The sequence below is a fragment of the Clupea harengus genome, chromosome 22, assembly GCF_900700415.2.
Source record: "Clupea harengus chromosome 22, Ch_v2.0.2, whole genome shotgun sequence".
Taxonomy (NCBI): Eukaryota; Metazoa; Chordata; class Actinopteri; order Clupeiformes; family Clupeidae; genus Clupea; species Clupea harengus.
The window spans coordinates 22,779,325-22,801,248 of NC_045173.1; the positions used below are offsets into that span (position 1 = coordinate 22,779,325).

General features: G+C 40.3%; 1 protein-coding gene across 1 annotated transcript; it reads left to right on the plus strand.

The window, feature by feature from the left end:
- The first annotated feature begins 3,831 nt into the window (after positions 1-3,831).
- LOC105899154 (transmembrane protein 255B-like) lies at positions 3,832-7,947 on the plus strand. Its single transcript, XM_031559388.2, has 6 exons — positions 3,832-4,018; positions 4,396-4,458; positions 5,894-5,983; positions 6,698-6,778; positions 6,916-7,001; positions 7,312-7,947. The coding sequence occupies exons 1-6, from the start codon at positions 3,863-3,865 to the stop codon at positions 7,547-7,549; spliced, it is 714 nt and encodes a 237-aa protein (XP_031415248.2). The 5' UTR covers positions 3,832-3,862; the 3' UTR covers positions 7,550-7,947.
- The last annotated feature ends 13,977 nt before the right edge of the window (positions 7,948-21,924 follow it).

A 21,924-nucleotide genomic window follows, 5' to 3' on the forward strand; every position in this document is an offset into this window, starting at 1 on the left:
ATGTTCTCTGTGGGTTACACACAGGTAAAACTGATAAACTGGTAAAACATTATGCAGTGTATCAGTGTATCTTCCCTCACACAAAATTGTGTGTTACTGTCCTCATTATTAGAATTTGTACCATCTATCAGGACTGGCTGTATATTAGAAAAATCAGGCACTGTAAGAAAACAGTCAATTTGCACACTGCCAAAGGACTGACAGAAAGCATATGCACAAGCACTGCACTGGAAATCATATCAAATTTCAACTTGGAAAAATAGTAATAGTAGTGCTATTTATTTCCTAAAACATAAATGCAGCAAGAAGAAGGGAATTTCATTTGTTCAGCATTTGTTTGACAGGCACAACACTCTCCTATCCGTCCCTGACCAAGACGGACGGATCACTTGATTTGGTCCCCGGGCGCCATAAAGGCTGCCCACTGCTCCTGGGGTCCTGGAGGAAGGACAGTCCAGGATGGGAAAAATTCACTGCGACCTCGGCATCCGTGTGTGTGTGTGTGTGTGTGTGTCCCGTGTCGCCACCCTAAATGCACGTGTGTGTTGCTGTGTGTCGTTTGTGCCAATAAAACTGACAAAGGTTTAGTGTGAGACTGTACAGATGTCCCCTGTCTGTTTCTGCCCTCTAGTGGCCAGACTTAAAATTCAAAGTAGACACTTTACATGCAACCGCCGTCCCCCCACCCCCACAAGCACACATGAGGCACATCCAAATGCCCCACCCCCTCTCTGCTAGTCATGTCTGTTATAGGACAGTTTAGTTGATTGATTCTCAAGCATAAAGCTGTAAGCCAGACACGTAAATAGAAGTCCATCTTTGTCAAAGCTGAAAAATCAATCCATCAGTCAGTCACCTCTAAGTCAGTTCTTCAAGGCATTGTAAACAGATTTTCCTTTAACCCACAGCTTAAAGGAAGGAAAAAGATTATATTAGCTTGCTTTTGAAGAGATATCTTGTCTCAATGTTGCCAATAGGTCTGATTTTCTGCCTTTCGCCTGACATTGATTTAAAGGGGGATAGGAAAACTATGCAGTAGTTAGGACAAAGTTATGAATATACATGAGTAGGGGTATCAGATATCACTATCTGTTACATATTGGACTGGTTCATGATACACAATGACAAAACTGTTTTCTCTTTCTTGGTATTTGTCGTATGAGTTTGTAGCTTAAAGAAGCAATATGGATTTCTGTTCCAAAACTAGTAAGCTAACTACCTAAAAGGCATGCAAAAACATTGCCATCACCACCAACAGCCCAGCTGACACTGATAGAAGTTCGCCAACACACTAACTGGGGTCTTTTGGCAGTTTAGCTGGCAATGTCATGCGTGTAAAAGCTTTTCTTCCATTTTTGCAGGGTGTACCAGCCCGTTACACAGAACTATATAGGGCATAACCTGGATGGGTAGTGGGGAAGACACAGGTGTTTATCTGTTCTACACATGACCGTATGCTATCAAAATTAATTTGAGGATGGTACCAAAACTAGTTGCCTATGAAACCATATCTCAAAAAAATATGACACCACTATGTGACCATTTTCCATGTTTGAAATCACAAGAATTCTTTTTATCATAATTCTGCAACCAGTAACACGCGTGTAACATGTACATCTGGCTGCAACCTAAACACGTCGATCCTGAGGAACGGATATGAAACATTAAAATGATCATGTAAAACTTTACAATGCGTCTGCTCTGCTCTCATGACATTTTTAGTACACATGTAGACATCGTACCCCATGTATGCGGAATCCCTTTGGAAGCAATATCCCTTGCCAGCATATGTTCCCCAGGTCAAATTTAGGTGTATAGCAAAACATTAAACCAGAGTTGATGTGGCCTCTCCAGGAAAGTCTCCAGAGCCCCCCCCCCCCCCCCCCCCCCCCCCCCTTGGTTTAAAAGCTCTGCGGGTATCCTACAGAGTGGTGAGCGTGAAGACCAGCTGTGCAGAACAGTGGGTTATGTCCTCAGGACGGAGAGAAGAGCCTCCGGTGGGGTGCAAAGCTCCTCCAAAAATGAGCCAAGCGGGTAAGATAGAGTCATTACCTTCCAAGATTAGGAATGCTTTATGAGGTTATTTGTGAAGTTATTTGACCCTGGATGAAATTATGTTCTACTACGGCATGCTATTATATTTCCGTGCTGAGAGGATTTTCATTTGAAGTGTGCATTTAGAGAGCGACTACTTGAGTTCTGCTGTTGCAGAGAAATGCAGAGGGAAGCTTTTTACTGCCTGCCTGAAACGAACGACAAATGCCCTTATTATGTTTTAACGCATACACTCCGCCGTGTAAATATAAAGTTGTTACTGTATACTGTAGCATACATGCTTACACATTTTAGTAAATTAGAATGTTTCATGCTTTAATATGATTAGAATGTATCATGCTGAAATATGATTAGAATGTATCATGCTGAAATATAATTATAAAATGTATCATGCTTTATTATGATTAGAATGTTTCATGCTTTATTATGATTAGAATGTATCATGCTGAAATATGATTATAAAATGTATCATGCTGAAATATGATTAGAATGTATCATGCTGAAATATGATGAAACTGATGTTTGTGAGTGAAAGGTAGGCACCCCTCTCTCCTCCAGCCTCTCTGATAAGAAACTATGCTCGTATGTGAGCCTCCCACCACTCCATCTCTGGCCAACAGCTCAACCACTTGTGTAAAAGTAGCATATACAGTACAGTAGACTACAGTACACTATGGCAAAAATACTAGTGTTTTTTAGTTAATTATTAACTATTGCATTAAATACATGTCATATGTTAAACATTCTAAATTATACTTACAAATACACTATCAAAACTACTGTGTACTTGTATCAACTATATATTTAATAATGCATTTCAAATTACACATCAGTGTACTGAAAGGGAGTGCACTACAAATGGGAAATGCAGTTGTTAACATACTGAAGCATAGTATATTTCCAATATAATATAACTTCAACATAATATCAGCTTTTTCTAAGGTAAGCATTTGAGGACTTTAACAATATATACTACTCTGAATTTACTTCCTGGATAACATAATAGCCATACTTAAAAGATATGAAAGAATGCTTTACCATCATGTCAACATTGGTATATCCCAAACAAGAGATATAAAAAATGTATATATTTAAGGTATGGCAGGCTTGTTTTTGTTATATAACACTCCATACACATTGGTAATGTTAAGTACCTCGCACACGAGCAGATAGAAGACCAGAGAAAATAAAAGATTAAAAAAGGTAGAGTGCATTAAATCAATAAGTAGGGAATGGGAAGGCACACACACACACACACACACACACACACACAGACACACACACAGACACACACACACACACACACAGACACAGACACACACACACACACACACACACAGACACAGACACACAGACACACACACACACACACACACACAGACACACACACAGACACAGACACACACACACACACACACACACAGACACAGACACAGACACAGACACACAGACACAGACACACACACACAGACACACACACACACACACAGACACAGACACAGACACAGACACACACACACAGACACACACACACACACACACACACACACACACAGACACACACACAGACACACAGACACACACACACACACACACACACAGACACAGACACAGACACACACACACACACACACACACACACACACACACACACACACACACACACACACACACACACACACACACACACACACACACACACACACACACACACACACACACACACACACACACACACACACAGACACACACACACACACACACAATAAGCAGTGAATGGGAAGGCGCTGGATGAATAGGCACTCATATGAGTCATGTGGTCCCTCCAGATGCTCTGAGGAGACGGACCCTGTGTCTGGTGCTGGGTGTGTTGTTGCTGTCCCTGCTCATAGTGGCCACAGGACTCTACGTCTCCACAGCCACAGAGAGTCTAAACACCACGGGATGCCCCTCAGGATTTGTTGTGAGTTGTCATTAGCATGTGTGTTGTTAATGCTCGTCATCTATGAAGGTAGGGTGCGCAATTCTAATGAAAGGTTGTTGATAATTGAGCTCCCTTCCTTTCTGTGCTCCTGAAGCAATGGTGCTGATTGGCTGGAATTGTGTATGGCTAGGTTTGTTTCCCATTTACAGAGACAGGACTGTGCACGAAACAGCAGTTTTGAGTGCAGAACGGACAGCTAGCGCATGTGTGCTCCTGCTAAATTTAAATGAAAATACCTCGATATGACTACCCACCCATGTTTTACAGAAACTTTCACTTTTAGACATACTGTCTCCCAATATGTGAAATAACTGACATGATAAACTCTCATGTTTTTTTTTTTTTTTTTTTTGCAGTTTGTCTTTGCATCTATCCTCAGTCTCCTTGGCTTATCTCTGAGGGGGAACCGCCAACAGCTGGTAAAAGACACCTTCATCAACACAGTGACAGACAAGAGTAGTATGGGCAAGCCAACAGTACCTCTTGTATTTCCATTCAGCCTCTGGATCCGAATCTAAAAGCACAGCATCTGGCCATTTGCCTGAACAAAATATATAGATTAACGTTTTTGTTTCCCAGAACTGATGCATTGGGAACATACTTTGGCAGAGTTTCAGCCCTCATGGCCAGGTTACAATGCATCTGGCAGTCTTAATATGAAACATACGTACATCAACAGCTTTTCAACATCTCTGTCAGTGTTGACACCCTGTTCCCAAGTTTTCTGAAAACAGAAATGTGTTAAAGAAAATGCAGTGAAACGAAAAGGAAGGAAATAATGGAGATCAAAGGTGATAATGGCATTTAAAAAGTAGGCTGGTGAAAATGTGGAAGATCTACCCATGATGAGCCTCCAAAGCACTTTTGTCCACAAGGCATATTACAGTTTTGTACGACTTACACACGTTTTAAGAAACCATGACTTGTTTTTCCAAACCTCTAAACACAATTCACAGAATTGCACACACAAAATGCAAAATAAAACACTTCATTCGAACCCCCATAATCAGATCACCAACTACAAACTAGTGTGAGAATCTAAAACAGTCTTACACTTCCAATGTTACAGTGCACTTCATAGAACAATTTGTCAAAACTGATTACAATAGACCAGATAAATACACAAATAGAGTACTTTCACAAATTTCAATATTTTTTTCTAGCTTTTCAAAACACTGTAGACCAAAGTGTTGCGCACACACAGTGCCCCTTTTGGGTTTTAAGTGCTACGATGTAGAAAGTACAAAATATTTCGCTCAAAAAGTTAATTACAGACACACATAAAAGCTAGGGCATTTACGGTGCAGGGGGCTGTAACAGTAACAAAGACATTTACAGTAGAATGCATTAACAAAACAGTACGTAGAAAATCCAAAATATGAAAACACATCATACACAATATTGTATAAAAGGCAAATGTAAGAAAATTTAAAAAAATTACCCTGTGTACATGATACGTAAAATCATGCATACAGTCTCCTATTTGGGTCTTCTTATAGCATATCACAACCAATGTCCTCTTATGGAACTGGTATATATGTCTTATCTTTTGAAGGTCAGTCCCTCAAAAGCATTGCCTCAGAAGCGTTCAAAAGCTGTTGTATCTTAGAGAAAGTGAACTATGTGTGTATTGTTTTGCAAAAAGTATTTATGACAGTGAAAATTGTGGGAAAGGCTGAGAATTAGCTTATAGTGTTGCAGATTTGGCGTGGGGTTTTGTGACAGTGACAGACATTGTGTGAGGTGTAAACATGTTCTGTGTAAGCTCTTGTAAAAAACACTCTAATAGTGGCTCCGGAGTGACCCACTTGATGATTACTGATACATCATTTGTCTGCTCTCTGATATTTTCAGCTCAGAGCAGCCATATTTTTCTTCAGTCTCGGTATCATAGTGTCATCCATAAGTCTTGTGTTGGATGGATACTTCATTCTCCCCAGCATCGTAAGTATACCTCTTTTTACTATACACACATTACTTCTCCTAGTAATACACTTCCCAACATCCCAAATGGACTACTTAATCTCCATACTAAATCACCATACAAGATGCCAAGACAAGATTGTCCCCATAAAACAGCCATTAAAGGTGTACAGGTCTTTAAAGTTTCCTAGGCTATAAAGCTGATTGCCAAACAGGTTTCAGTGTTTCTGAAACCATTATAAATAGGATACCTCATCAGAGGGCTCTCTGTATTTGTGTTTTAACCTTAGATTATTAGCCTGTACTTTTTAATAGCAAAACCCTGTAATGCATACACACACACACACACACACACACACACACACACACACACACACACACACACAGACACAGACACAGACACAGACACAGACACACACACACACACACACATACACACACACACTCACACTCACACACACAAACAGAGGAGCTACCCAGTGTAACACTAATCTACTCCATTGGACCAGTTCAGGGGTTAAGTGCCATGCTCAAGGGCCGGTAGCAGAAGTTCAAGGGAAAAGAAAAGAGTCCTTTTGTCAGAGAGTATATAGACATTTCTTGGCATACCTTTTTCGATTCCATTTACACCTTGATTCCAAATGCTTACTATACTAGAATCTGACTAATTGAACTTGATTATAGATTGTAATGGAATGTAACAATAGCTCTCTGATTTTTTCTTTAAAAAAAAAGGATGTCCGGCCCATAAGGGCTGGCAGGTGTCAGTTCTACTCAAGTGGACGTGGCTTCATCTATGAAAACCACTACAGCACAGTATGTTCATCCTATATATATCATACGATCCTTACTTATGGCTTTTATGGTTCATCATTTACAGTCTGGACTGACCGCTGGTCTCTCCTGTAGGTCCCATATTTACAGTCTGGACTGACCGCTGGTCTCTCCTGCAGGTTCCATGCCGAGGCCTGACGGAGTCTTGTTTTATGATGGTGCGCAGTGGAACCTGTTACTGCTGTGATCTGTATGACTGTGCCAAGTGAGCAGATTACAGTGATTTAATAGAAATGCACCATGAGGAGAACGGACACTATCTATCTACACCTGATTATGGACAAATAATGAATGTGACATCGGAATCAACTCTGATATTATACCATCTTTGGTTGAATTTAAACCAACGTTGTTTAAACCCCCTTATGCTTCCTATTTCAGAATCTATTTCTGTGACATACCAAACATTGCACTAATAAATAACATGGATTCAAGCTAGGACACTATCAATAAAAAATGCTCCAATGGACACGTGCACATATCCACTTTGTGTGATTCTCTCTCTATTTTTACAGCGGTGGATACCTTGACAAGCACTATGAGTTTGTGGGCGTGCAGGGATGCCAGGAAGTGTTGTTTGTGTACAGACTCATCTGGGTTGTCGCTGGGCTGAACTTGCTGGTCCTGGTCCTGGGACTCCTTGCTTCTGCCATGCTTGGCAACATCAAGGCACTGGTAAGAGAAAGAATGCTCGAACAGATCCAGGGGGATTTGAGGGCAAACGTCCAGATAGCGCAGGAGATAAGTGCTTAAATCTCAAGACAACAGATAACAGAAGTATGTGAACTAGTAGGTCAGTGTGTTTAAATGTGGTATCACAGACTGATTTTGTGTTTTGTGAATGTTTTTTTTTTTTACACGTGTATCTCAATTTTGCATTAACCCAATACAGGATGGCAGTCATGGAATGGACAAAACTACAGAGGAGATAAATCTGTGGGACACTCAATGTTTTCAAAATGCCACAGCTCCCCCACTCCCTGCACATGTGAATGACAACACCCCTCTTCTTCCAACGGATCAGTCCATATATCAGCAGAATGGAAATATGCTTCTGCCACTTGACCCGGTCAGGCTCCACATTTAACTGTGTTAGTCTCTCTCTCTTTCTGTCTGTCCATTTACCACCTCTGATAAAGCCTCACAGCCATTCACACACACCTCCATAATCCCGTAGACTCCATTAAAATGTCAAATGGCCACAGTTTTCATGTGCAACATGTTAAACTAAAAACGGGACCTTTACTTTGTCAGACTGTGGTTCTCCTCTGGGCTAGTAAAGTTTATGTAAAATGTTTAGATAAAGTGCTGTTATTTAGCTTTACTCTGTATTGTCAGAAAAGTGTGTGAAGTTTAAAGGTAGTGTCCATGATTGTAATCCATTACACTTTTTGGTTATATTCTGCAAATTGTTTCTCACGGTCCTCTAGTTTCCTGTTCAGTGTGTGCACTACAGTCCTTGCGCTGTGAATGGGAAAAGAGCATAGTGGCTCGGATCAAGCCATAAACACACACACACACACACACACACACACACACACACACACACACACACACACACACACACTACAGTCCTTGCGCTGGAAATGGGAAAAGAGCATAGTGGCTCGGATCACGCCATAAACACATTGCTTCAGGAGCACAAGAGGGAGGCCTGTCATTTTATTGGCTGTTGAGCTCAAACATCAACAAACCTTTGCCAGAATCATGGACATACATTTAAGCATACATTTTAAATCATTCTCATCTCAGTTGTACAGACTCCCATTACTAGTTAACAACATTAGTATGCTAAACACAGAGATACAATATCTCTAAAATGTATATGTAATGGAGGAACAATTGAAAAGAAAAGAGGGAATCAGTGTTGTCTTGATATTGACTGAACTCTTCATTTAAACTCTGTGATTCATGACCTGCCAATGCATATCTGGCTGTAGCCTCTGGGTTTAGCAAGCACATCTGTCCCATGTCATGCATTAAAGCACAGCATCGGACTGACAGAGGGCTTTAAATTAAGTGTGTACCTGTAATGGGGGATCTTTAGTCTGCCATTTTGTCCCAAAAAGAGTGCCCCTCCCTTCTCCTCATTTTTTAATGGCAGCCTATGTGAGGTTAGGTATGGGTGTTTTACAGTTTGTTTTACAACTGCTTGCACATGTTCTCCAAAACTAGGTGTTCTTTTTTTTTAAACTCTACATACAATTCACAAAAACACCTCGTATCTCCTGCTAAATGAAACAATGCATTCAAAACTCAATAATCCCTTTTCAAAATCAAATTTTTGTGTCAAATGGCAAACACAACTATTTATATGGTTACACACCAGTGTGATACATCTCAAACACTCCTGTCTTCGTTAGGCTAAAGCCTTTTGCCATTACAGTGTTACAGTGCACTTCATAGAATGATCTGACAAACTTGGTTACCATAGACTGAATGTATAAACACACTAAAACAGTACTTTAACTTTCAGTTTTCCAAAACACTGTGAACTAAGGTGTTGCACATAGACAGTGAACCTTTTGCATTTTCAGTGCTAAAATCTATATTAATATTAATTACAGTAAAACTGAAATATATTTTGTCTACACATAAATGTAAGGCCATTTAGGGTGTTGAGGGTTTTAACAGTAACAAAGACTCAGAGTGCATTACCAGAAATACAGTATTTCATAGTGCTCAGTAAGGAAACACATCATACAATATTTTTTAGTATGTAGGAAAAAATAAGCCTTTGTACACTATACACAAAAAGACACTGTGTGTATCATGTGTGTGCTAGTACCCCAGTCACAGCAACACATCAACAACCAATGTCAGTGCCTTGAAAAGGCACACACATGTTCAATTTCTATGATTATTGTGTGTAATGTTTTTAAAAAAAAGTGTTTTACGGAATTGAAATCTGAGGGAAAGGCTAACAATCAGCTTGTAGTTTGGTAGATTTGGCAAGGGGTTTTGCTCTTGGAGTGACAGGTTTCAGAAATTGTGTGACAAGTAAAGATTTTAAAAGACTGTAAAGAACATAATAAGTCAGACTGGAATGAATTGTGGGTAACAGACAAATGCATTCACTTATTTACCTCTCTTCTTCTTCTTTTTTTTTTTTGCCCCCAGAGCATCCCGTCCTACACGAGTAATAAAGGGTCCAGGTCGTTTCCTGATGGTGCTGTGTGTGCAAAACTATACCCCCAGTGTCCATAGGTTATTAATCACTCTTTACAAGGTTGAGAAGGTCAGGACACAGTGGCAGAAGCAGCTAACAAGCAGCTAATCGGCGGAAATGCAGTGCCAGTGAGCACGTTTTAATAAAACCATTCACATAGCACCGATTCCTAACAACCATATATAGCTGGCAAATATGCATTAGCTTTTATGGCTGTCTTCATCGTTAATGTGAACCATCTGTTGCCCGTGTGGCCAGTGTCTGTCTCTACGCTAATCAAAATAGCAACAGGGTCTGAGTGAATTGCTAGGACAAACGCATTCCTCAGTGAAGCTGCTATCAGGTACAGGTGTTTCCAGACAGAAATACAAAAGGCAAATATGGACTGTGTAACGGCACCTTTAACATGAATAAGATTTAAAAAATCAGATATAAAACAATGGATGGACAAATGATACAACCAATCAAATGGACAGATGACGTACTATTAACTATTAAATGTATTTGGCAATTAAATGTAAGTTGAAATGTAGATATATTTGTGTCATACCACTTATTTTTATTTTATTTTAAATATGAAATTACTGAAGTTATAAACTTTTTGTCATTCAAGTCCTAAGGAGGTAAATCACCACATAAATGAGGGACAGATATTTATTATCACCAAAATAACAATCCCGTTACCATGCAGGAGAGGTTTCTTCGTCATACTAGTTATTTTAATGGTTATTTAATGACAGTAGAGCTCTTGACAGCTGGTCAAGATCAGATCTTTAACAATAGGCAAAAAGCAAACATGAGTTTTTGCAAATTTGACTTGACTCCATAAAACTGGTGCTAAACAGGAAGGTGGTAGGAGTTTTCAATTGGAATATACAGTAATCCCTAGGAAATTCACTCCTTTGGTTAAGTCCATCTTCGGTTTGGATTATATGTCCAGAGACTAGTTGGCCCTCTCACAATCGTTCTGTTTGCACATTTCCAATTAAATGTTATACTATGACCTTTGAAACGCCCCTTGTATATACAAGAGATTGGTCAGCTGCCAGTCCGACATCTGATCACGGGTTTATAGAAGGTACGTACATATTGAAAAGGTGGACAAGTCCAGTCAGAGAACAGGATTGTTGTAAGGGAAGTAGGGGGATTTGCGGCCGCATGAATAAGGGAAAGGATGTGCAGGCCCTGGAGAGCTGGGTGGGACAAAGCCACAGATAAACTGAAGACTTTGTCTGTCTGTCTGTCTGTCTGCCATAATTAAACTAGTTTAACGCACAGATACCACTGATAGACAGTCACTGTTCTAGTTGTGTTTCCTGGTCCACACCAGCTGTTCCTTTTACCCTACTCAAGACAGAAGGGAATGTGCTTACACTGCGACGAACTAAAAACCCATCTTCATGTATCTTTAAGACGATGCCCTTATGAAAGCAATACATGTAACCAGAACTTGAATAAAGGTTCATTTTTATGTGGATGTTTTTTCTTAAAACAGAAACGTTTAAGGGAGCAATATGATGGAAATGGAACAAATATGCAAGAGGTGAACAAGGAGGGTAAAGAGATTTAACAAGACAGCACTGAAGTCCCAGTGTGTGTATGTGTGTGCACGCAGTCCCAGTGTGTGTATGTGTGTGTGCACGCAGTCCCAGTGTGTGTATGTGTGTGTGCACGCAGTCCCAGTGTGTGTATGTGTGTGTGCACGCAGTCCCAGTGTGTGTATGTGTGTGCACGCAGTCCCAGTGTGGTGGTCATGTGTGTGCACGCAGTCCCAGTGTGTGTATGTGTGTGTGCACGCAGTCCCAGTGTGTTGTTGTGTGTGTGCACGCAGTCCCAGTCCAGTGTGTGTATGTGTGTGTGCACGCAGTCCCAGTGTGTGTATGTGTGTGCACGCAGTCCCAGTGTGTGTATGTGTGTGCACGCAGTCCCAGTGTGTGTATGTGTGTGCACGCAGTCCCAGTGTGTGTATGTGTGTGCACGCAGTCCCAGTGTGTGTATGTGTGTGCACGCAGTCCCAGTGTGTGTATGTGTGTGCACGCAGTCCCAGTGTGTGTATGTGTGTGCATGCATTTCAGACATTATTCAGGCATGTCCTCCCTCTCCAGTTTCATGAACTCATGTTATGCGTTAACATTAAAAGTGTAGAAGTCCTCATTGTACACTTAAACTTAAGCACAGAATCAGGCAAAGTGATACTAAGTTACTAAGTTATTACAAATGCAAATAACCACAAATGTTAACATGTTAACAGCAAAGCTGGTTTAAAATGCCATACTATAGAAGATAAAACACCAAACACCTTTGAATACTTGCATTAAAAACGTACAAACCGTTACATTTACATCAAGCACACAAAGGTATATTTTTTTAATTCATTAACTTCATAACAAGGATAATGTAGTGAATATCTAGGTTGTCCATAACAGTACATCAACCAAAAGAGGTCTGTAGTGTAGTGTAGTGTAGTGTAGTGAGATCAGGTGTGGCATTCAAGATCAAATGTATTTACATTGATAAATAGATTGGACATGTGCAGTAGCCAAATCATATAAACAACACATATAGATTATCCAGTTGTGTAGACAGAGCTAAAAGCCTTTACCAACATCACAATACATCTTAGTTTCCAATGTTTAAATGCTCTTTAGCATCGACATCCTCAAACCTCACCATCAAACCACACACAGTACATTTTCCTGCAAGAGGTCAGCTGGACCAAGGGGGCGAGCCTGGGAATCTTTGTGCCTTACATATAAACATATACATATACAGTAACATATATATATAAAAATATATAAAGACCAAAAAGGGAAAGTTTCAGAAAAGTAAAAACAAGAACAGTTAACTATTGCACAGCATAATAAAGTAACAACCAAATAAAAATCGAATAAAAACAGATAAATATATATGTATAGCTACTATACAGAGATTAATGTAATTTCATATAAATAGTGAATAAAACTTGTTGAAGAACATTAAAAACATGTTTTTCACAAATACACTGTAAACAATACTGCACTTTTCTTGGTATCTGTAACAGAGTAGTGGTAAATGATCTTCCCTATGTAAAGGAGCCTTCATTTGAGGCCTATAAAAATGTTAATAAGGGGTCCTACTCTGTCAAGTCAAACAAGTGAAATTCTGCCATCAAGCTATACATTCATTAACACTTCCTTGCATAGGTGGCTCTCTAGTGAGGGTGTGTGTCCTGGTGATTGATTTGGCTGCTGTATTAACAGCGGTGCCTGGAGTTGTTTCTGTGTTGCCTATGGGTGCTGCAGGTGTAGTCCTTGTCAAAAGGGTCAGCAGAAAATGAGGGAGGAACATCGGCAGCCGAGACCAAATGTCATGGCAACGCAGTCCATACACAATTGGACTCAGAGACTGGGCCACACAAAAAACCAAAAAGTTGACCACGTGTGCAGTAAGGTTAACTGGCACACGCACTATGATGATAATACTTGGAAAAAGGTGTAGGCTCAGCTGTAAGGCGTGGATGAGGATAGTGCGACGCCCCTTTTTGTTGGAGTGCGAAAAGTGTCCTCCTCTGTGGCCCTCCACATAGATGACCACGTAACTGACCACAATGAGAAGAATAAGGAGAGCCAGTAATGTCAGGGCGGTGATTCGTGGCACAAAGCCTTCCAGTGGGCCTGAGCAGAGAGTGGCAGGCTCCGTCATATACTCCCATGAGGATTGAAAGTAAGCCATGAGGGTGAACAGCACTGGGTTAAGGAGGGCCAGGGTCCAGGCTATCAGCTGGATGTGAACGGTCACTCGTCGGACGAGCTCCGAGTAGTGTAGCGGGAAACGGATGGACAGGGATATGTTCATGGACATGAGAGTGAGGGTGATCACGAGAGCGCGGGCAAAGACCACCTGCAAATCAACAATCAGCCAGCACACAAGACGAGTGACAGGTGCCTGGAGGACATGGAGACCATGCAATGTTGCCCCTGCCGCATTAAAGCCAGTTACACAGACACAGTGCTGACACAAGAGGATGTAGTGGTTGCTCTGTTTGAGATCTCTGGTACCAAACACAATCACCAAAATTAAGCAGGTGAGTAGTCCAGTAACCAGGAAGGCTGCGGAGTACGCATAGGCTTTCACCGTCTCTAGTGTCTTCAGTTCTTCCAGCAGGGTTGAACTGTTCGATGACCCTGGACAAAAAGACTGAGTGAAATAGCTCCTCTAAAATGTACAATAACATGTTTAGAAATGTAATTTCTGAAAAATATTAGCATAGCAGCTTTTCGATTTTGGAATGAACAAAATGTTGAAATCTAAACATTTGAATAGGGGGATATTCATATAATATGGGAATGCCTATGGCAAATTTAATTTGGAACTGAAATAGAATTATATGTTAATAAAGGACCAATATTAAATCAGACAGAGCATCAATGCAGGGCAGGTAGGCCCGTTGGCAGTTGACCAATGGAAAACCTTTTTAATAAATGTAATTAGGCATATTTAATACCTGTAGTTTGCCTACAGGAGTCACACCACATCAACACATGATGCAATAAGCTATATTAATGTACAATGTATTTGAATTGCCAACAAATAGCACATAATGGACAAAATAAAAAGACACCTGTATAGCCCATCATACAGGATTTACAATAGCCCAGAGTGATCGGACCTAATGACACCACTGGATCAGACTAAGGCTACGCCCACACGGAGCCTGGATTGCCTGAAACCGGAATTTTTTTGGGATCCGGTACCTTATTTGTCCCTGAAGAAACCTAATGTAATGAAAGTGCACTGTAATAAAAGTATATTTATTTTTTCAATTGTCAAATAATGACTAGGCTAAGGGGTAGCATACAGTGCCCTACACAATTATTGGCACCCCTAGTGAATATGAGCAAAACAGGCTATACAAAAATATGTCTGCTGTTAATCCTCTTGGTCTTTCACTCTAAATATTCACAAAAATCCTACCTTTTCATTGAAGTAAAATTATTGAAAGAAAAAAAACTGTTGACATTAAATAAATATTTTCCCCCAAAACATGTGTGCCACAATTATTGGCACCCCTAGAAAAATCTTATAATTAAAATCTAACCGAAATATATTTCCAGTCATGTTTTACATTTATAAGTTCACCTGTTTGATAAGGAACTCTTAAGAGGTCAACCATGACTTCCTGTTCCACTGGCGTACAAATATGAGGTGACACAGGCCAAATTCCATTAGTCATTCATCACTATGGGAAAGACCCAAGAATACAGTGACGATGTGCGACGGAAAGTTGTGGAGCTGCACAAATCAAGCAATGGACACAAGAAAATCTCTAAAGAGTTGAAAATACCCATTTCCACTATCATGGAAATAATTAAGAAGTTTAAAGCGACAGGAGATGTTAAGAATCATCCTGGAAGAGGACGTGTGTGTACATTGACCCCACGCACCGTGAGGAGGATGGTTCGACTGGCAAAAGAATCTCCAAGGATCACAGCTGGAGAATTGTAGAGGTGAGTTGAGTCTTGGGGTCAGAAAGTCTCCAAAACTACCATCAGTCGCCACCTACATCACCACAAGTTGTTTTGGAGGGTTGCCAGAAAAAGCCTCTGCTGTCAATCAACTACAAACTAAAGCGCCTACAGTTTGCCAAATGTAAGTCAGACTTTCGATGGGGCCGAGTTATATGGTCAGATGAGACCAAAATAAAGCTTTTTGGCAACAAACATCAAAGGTGGGTTTGGCGTAGACAGAAAGATAGCCATACAGAAAAGACCCCCATACCCAATGTGAAGAATGGTGGCGGATCTTTGATGTTGTGGGGCTGTTTTTCTTCCAAATGCCCTGGACATCTTGTTAGGATACATGGTATCATGGACTCCATCAAATACCAGCAGATATTAAATGAAAACCTAACAGCCCCCTCCAGTAAGCTTAAAATGGGCTGTGGTTGGACCTTCCAGCAGGTCAATGATCCGAAGCACACCTCAAAATCAACACAAAAATGGTTCACCGACCGCAGAATAAACCCCGACCTAAACCCCATAGAAAATCTGTGGGATGAGCTGAAGCCGAGTCTACAAACGTTGACCTCAGAATCTGAAGGATCTGGAGAGATACTGCATGTAGGAATGGTCTCAGAACCCATGCCATGTGTTCACCAACCTCATCACGCATTATAGGAGAAGACTCAGAGCTGTTATCTTGGCAAAGGGAGGCTGCACAAAACATTAAATTAAGGGGTGCCAATAATTGTGGCACACATGTTTTGGGGAAAAATATTTATTTAATGTCAACAGTTTTTTTTTCTTTCAATAGTTTTACTTCAATGAAAAGGTAAGATTTTTGTGAATATTTTGAGTGAAAGGCCAAGAGGATAAACAGCAAAGACATATTTTTTTATAGCCTGTTATGCTCATATTCACTAGGGGTGCCAATAATTGTGGAGGGCACTGTAAATAAATAAATAAATAAAGACTCTTTACCTATTCTAAATAAGGTCAGCAAACAAATCTAGACATTTCAACAAATGACCAATGTAAAAAAAAATAAAAAAAATATATACACATGGCTGATTCTGAAAATGAGCTTGTCTGAAGTGGAGGAGTAGGTCTTTTTGGAGTTGGTCTCCAGATGCCTGAGAAGGACTTTCTGTGGGCTGAAAAAGCTACTGTGAAAGCTTCTCTGGGAGCTCAGATAAGAAGAAGAAAGACCCTTCTCAGAGATCAGACCAGCACTTTTAAATGCCTTTATGACGACCCAATTATTTCAGTAAGAGATGGATAATTAGAACTAATAGCAGGAAGGCCATTAGGTTTTTTTGTATGTACCAATAACCCCCACCTCCATTGTCAACATTATCATGCACCCTGCCACCATACATGATAACTAGCTACTCTGCGGACGACATCCTCTTTGAGACCTCTGCATTGAGCCCATCACATGTATAAATATGCATTAGGGCACTCATCACATCTCACAGTCTGACAATGGTTGCTAGGGGATTGTGAGATAGAGAGAACTTGACATTTGCTCACAGCTGGATCCCTTAATTAACAACTGTGAAACCAACAGTGTGAAGTTCCCGTCTTAAAAAAAATGCTTGTGGTCTACATTCTGTCTGTTGATGTTTTTGTGAGTGAGTGTGTGTCTGTCACTGAGTAACCATATCACTGATCATAATCATAAGCGGTGCTGTTTTACCAGAGAAAGATCCTTTGAATTCACCCTTCAAATGTAATCTGTGACCAGTTTCCATGGATATTATTTATATATTTATTTGTATAGATAGAAACACTGTCAATGTGTGATGGTTTAAATTATTATTAAAATATCTCTTGAAAGTTAATCGCATAACTGTTGCATAATATACAATTAATGTAGGCTAATAGATTAGTAATTAAACGAGATTATGCCTACATTTGATGTTTGACTACTACAAGGCTACCTAATGTCATCCATGTACACTAATCATAATGAGAGGTGTGTAGTTTAAATGGGACAAAATAATGAGATCATAATCCAGTATTTTCTGGCACATAGGCTAAATTCTTTTGAAACCATTTAAGTACATAATCTGTAGGTTATCGACTTCTGCATTATAGTCATCAACTTATGCATTGTGGCATTAAGGAGACATAAAATAATATGACGATTTCACAGTGGCGGCGCCAGACATTTTTTTCTGCAGGTGCTATGGGGGAGCTCAGCGTTTTAGTGAGGGTGCTATGAAATGAGGATGATAGCCTATGTGTCACATGGTTCTCTACTACAACAACTTTACATGTTTGCTCTCTGAAGCGTCTTTGGGGTCCATGAAAAGCGCTAAACAAACTGATTGTATTATTATTATCATTATCTAGGCTTCTTCCGACAGACGCGCACATCTGCGACGGTCACTGACAAAAGGCATATAGCATGTTATAGAGTCCGCAATCCCAAATACCTAACTTACTTTAAAACACTTGTGGTAGTGAGGATTAAAGTTGGGCGACAGGTGACCACTACCATGTCAGATAGAGTGAAATTAATCTTGGAATAGCAGATAGAATTAACTAAAACAGTCAAAGAGTCAGAAATGCGTTAAAAAGGTATATATTATTTCAGTTCACAATTATCAGTAATCACATAGAACCTTATGTACACCTAGCACACAGACAGACTGTTTGTCTTAGGCTAAAGAGTCTCTGATTTTTTTAAGGCGGCTCCAAAAAAAAACAAAAAAGAGGAAAAAGGCAAAAAGTTAAAATCTTCGGCCAAAAAGGGCATCTTCGTTGCTAATCAACCGAAACGAGTCTTCAGCGACACAGGGCAATCAATGCATGCAACAAATCAGACAGCTTTCATTAATGTTACACAGCTAACAATACCTTAGTTGCATTGTACTCCAACAACGCAAACTGTCCCAACCAGCTTTTACAAAAACTCCTTTGTTGGACTCCAAACATGCAAGGTGGATATTTCTGGAGTTTTGGTCTTCTCGGACCATCCTGAGCGTTCATGCTAATGTCACTGATGCTGCTAGCACCATGGTTGGCACCCTCAGTAGTGGTGGAGGGTTGATCTCCTTGACCACAACGTTCCTCTCCTTAAAAATCCACACCAGATACCCCTGGCATTTCTTCTTCTTCTACATCACTCTTGTTTCTTAATCGTTCTTCTAAACATGGACATTTAGGTAGCAAAAACCGATGCATTGTTGATATTCACTTGAAACTACGTACTAACTCGATTTATCCTTCAACCGTCCGGTAACGTCAACATTCAAGCGTGCGACGTGAAAGTTGGGTCAAAGGTTATGACAGAATGATTGCTCTGTGTCTAAAACAATCTGTTCATTTCAATCTGTTATTATTTTCTTTTGTGAGTTAAATATTATTATCACACAATAAATAACGCAGAATGAAATTAAATAACAATAATAAATAAACCATTATTTTCTTGGGGGTGCTATGGCTAATCCAGGGGGAGCTAGAGCACCCCCTAGCCCCCCCCTGGCGCCGCCCCTGCGATTTCATAAGGCTTCTGTCAATTAAAGTAGAAAAAACCGCACTCTCAAGCTTGTCTCATTGCTTATTTTGACCAGTTTATTCACAGACGCTTAACACAGTTTATTAATAGTCTTTTTCACTCGCACCCTAAATCGCATTTATTTTGGAAGTAGAGCGCGCCTATCCTTACAAATTCTGCCAATTAAAAACATTCCAATTCAGGATATTATTTCAGATGTAGTGATGCAAATTCAAAATTACATTCCGTTTCAGATTTCTAACTTCAAACATTGCCTAGTCTATAACATATGTCAACATCTCAGACAAATGAACTTGCAGTTAATCAAACAATTGTCTATCTGGTTCCTGTTACAGTGTAAAATGTGTAATTTTAGCAGATATAAGAAAAAACCTTACATTTCAACATAACTGGAGTTTAGCCTGGCTAGCGGGTAAGACATGTATATCTGTCCATCACATGATAATATATCATCAAAATTAATTTGAGGATGTTACCAAAACGAGTTGCCTATCAAAAATGGCAAACTGTAGTACCTAAAAGTGGCATACTGTTACTTTAAGATTTTTTTATCTCACCTATTTGGATGCTGTCATAACTGTAGCTGAAGTTTGACATTTTTCATCTAATCCATTGAACAGTTGAAGGAGAATTTAGCTTCGTTACTCTCTGACTCATCCAGGAATTCATCCACCACAGAATAATCCAGATAATAAACTCACTTCATACTTTGGCTCCTTCTTATCCACTCGTTTTTTTGCGGCTGACCACGCATCTGCTGTTACAGCCTCTGTGCTTCGATACAGCCTACTTATTCAGATGTGGTAAAAACACGTATGCATGTTAAAGACCCCAGTTTGCACAGCATAGGAACAGCAAGAATGCTTCCGTACCAGCCAGTTGAAGGAGAAATGCATTGTTATTCTCTGAAATCCAGAAAATGATTCACACAAAGAAATCCAGACATTTATCTACTTCCATGACGGGAAATATCAAACTGAGGCTTTGGCTATCGACCGAACAATAGCGAGGTTTGATATTCACCGGCATGACCGAACGGTCGAGGCTAGTAAGTTGTTTATTATAAGGCATTTTTCGATTAAGGTCGCTTGTTTTTCCTCGCAGTGTTTGCACGTTTCTGCTCTTTTAAAAAGTTCTCAATTTACTCCTGGCTGTTGTTGTTCTTTTCATTTTCGTCATCTCCACCTCTAGTTGTAAAAAACTCACTACCAGTGTTCGCTTTCGCTCATTTTGGAAATGAAAAGAAATGGTTATTGTATCTTGTTGTATATGTGACGGGAGGACGGCAGTGTAGACCGACTACGCCACCCAGTTTATAGAGATGGGACTAATTTAAATGTTCAGTGTTTTAGGTTATTTGTTTAGTGGGAGCAACACTACAGATTCATCCAGACTTCAGTTTCTGATACAAAAATATACAATTCATTACAAGCACTAAAAAATAAATACAACACAAGTATCCAAGTCCATATGATTCAGGCCGTAGGCCACTGCCGAAGGAACCACAGTCCACAATGTCCAAGAGTCCGCAGTATCCAAAAGTCTGCAAGCAAAGTCCGTCAGCATCCACCACCGCATCACAGCTGCTCACGTTGGTCTGTCAATCACGCACACTCGCTCGCACACAGAGAGAGATAAATCGCCAGTATCTCCACAAGTAGCAATGCACACACGGCAAACAGAAAGTAAATAACCAACACACGAAAAAGTAATAATGTCAACCAAAAGTAAATCAACCCAAAGAAAATAGCTACTTGTGGTAGTGATGGCAGCCTGACACTGAAGCGCCAGAACGTGCTTCATACCTTAAACTACACCAACCATAAAACCACTGCTTCGAAGGTTGCTTTGGTACGGAAAAATCACGTGACATATTACGCGCGAAACAGCAACTGTTTCTTTCCCCGAATGAACCAGCTGAGTGGTTCACAGCGCCACACACGAACCAGTCAGTTGCCTCGTTTCGAGTCTGAATTGTAGCGCCTTCAAAGCATAAAAACTTGCGTTTGGTTCGTAGTAGCCGTAGTAGTATCTCATTCTGTGACAGTCATTACGTTCGTATTGATTTATCATCATTATGGAAGCATCTAGGAAGAGAGGTCGTTCTGACATGTGGGAACACTTTATTCTGATCGCTCATCATAAGGTGCGCTGGCTGTTAAATATTTAGGCTATAGGAAAAGTAGACTATATCAATAGGCTCAGTCCAAAAAGTGTAGAACAAATAATGTTTTTAAATCAATTTTTTTTACTGTTCCCTATCCAACATGGTTACACAAGCACACCCAACTTGTGCCATATTTTTCCAGCACATCCTTTCCCCAAGCACTCTCTCCTCAATAACACAACATACAAAAAATAATTAATCTTTATTTGTAAAAAATAATTATATCACAATCTTTGTATACGGGTGCATGTGTGTGGGTGAGTGTGTGTGTGTGTGTGTGTGTGTGTGTGTGTGGGGGGGGGGGGGGGGGATTTGGTGCGTGCACACTAGATTGTCATTGTTTTGAAGCCTCGTGCCACTGTCAATTTAGTTGCAGCCTTGGCACTTCACCAGGAGAGGTCACTGTTACTGAAGCTTTAAGTAATGAACCGATTTTTGAAACATGTGTCTAAATGGTTCAATGCTTCACCAAAGCTTCATTTGCCCATCACTAACTTGTGGTAGTCCGTGAGGCTCTACTTTGTATGGTGCTAAAACGTAACTCACTCAGCTTATTAGCGGCAAGGCACACTCACCGTTTAACCGGGAGCAGACGAATCTAGCTCCCAGTCGCTGTTCAATTAGGCTTCTCAGTCAACGGACGACTCAGGTCAGATCTTTCCAGGAAACCCACGAACGCAGAAGACGGGGATCTCACACAGCCTCCACTCCAACGCAGTAGGGAAACAGTCAACTTCGGATCTCGTACAACAGACATCCGGTAATCCAGCAAACGCCAACAACTAATCA

Coding starts and splice junctions, on each gene's coding strand:
- LOC105899154 (XM_031559388.2), top strand. CDS start 3,863: ATGAGTCATGTGGTCCCTCCAGATGCTCTGAGGAGACGGACCCTGTGT. Junction 4,459..5,893: donor GGGGGAACCGCCAACAGCTG/GTAAAAGACACC, acceptor TGATATTTTCAG/CTCAGAGCAGCCATATTTTT. Junction 5,984..6,697: donor ACTTCATTCTCCCCAGCATC/GTAAGTATACCT, acceptor TTAAAAAAAAAG/GATGTCCGGCCCATAAGGGC.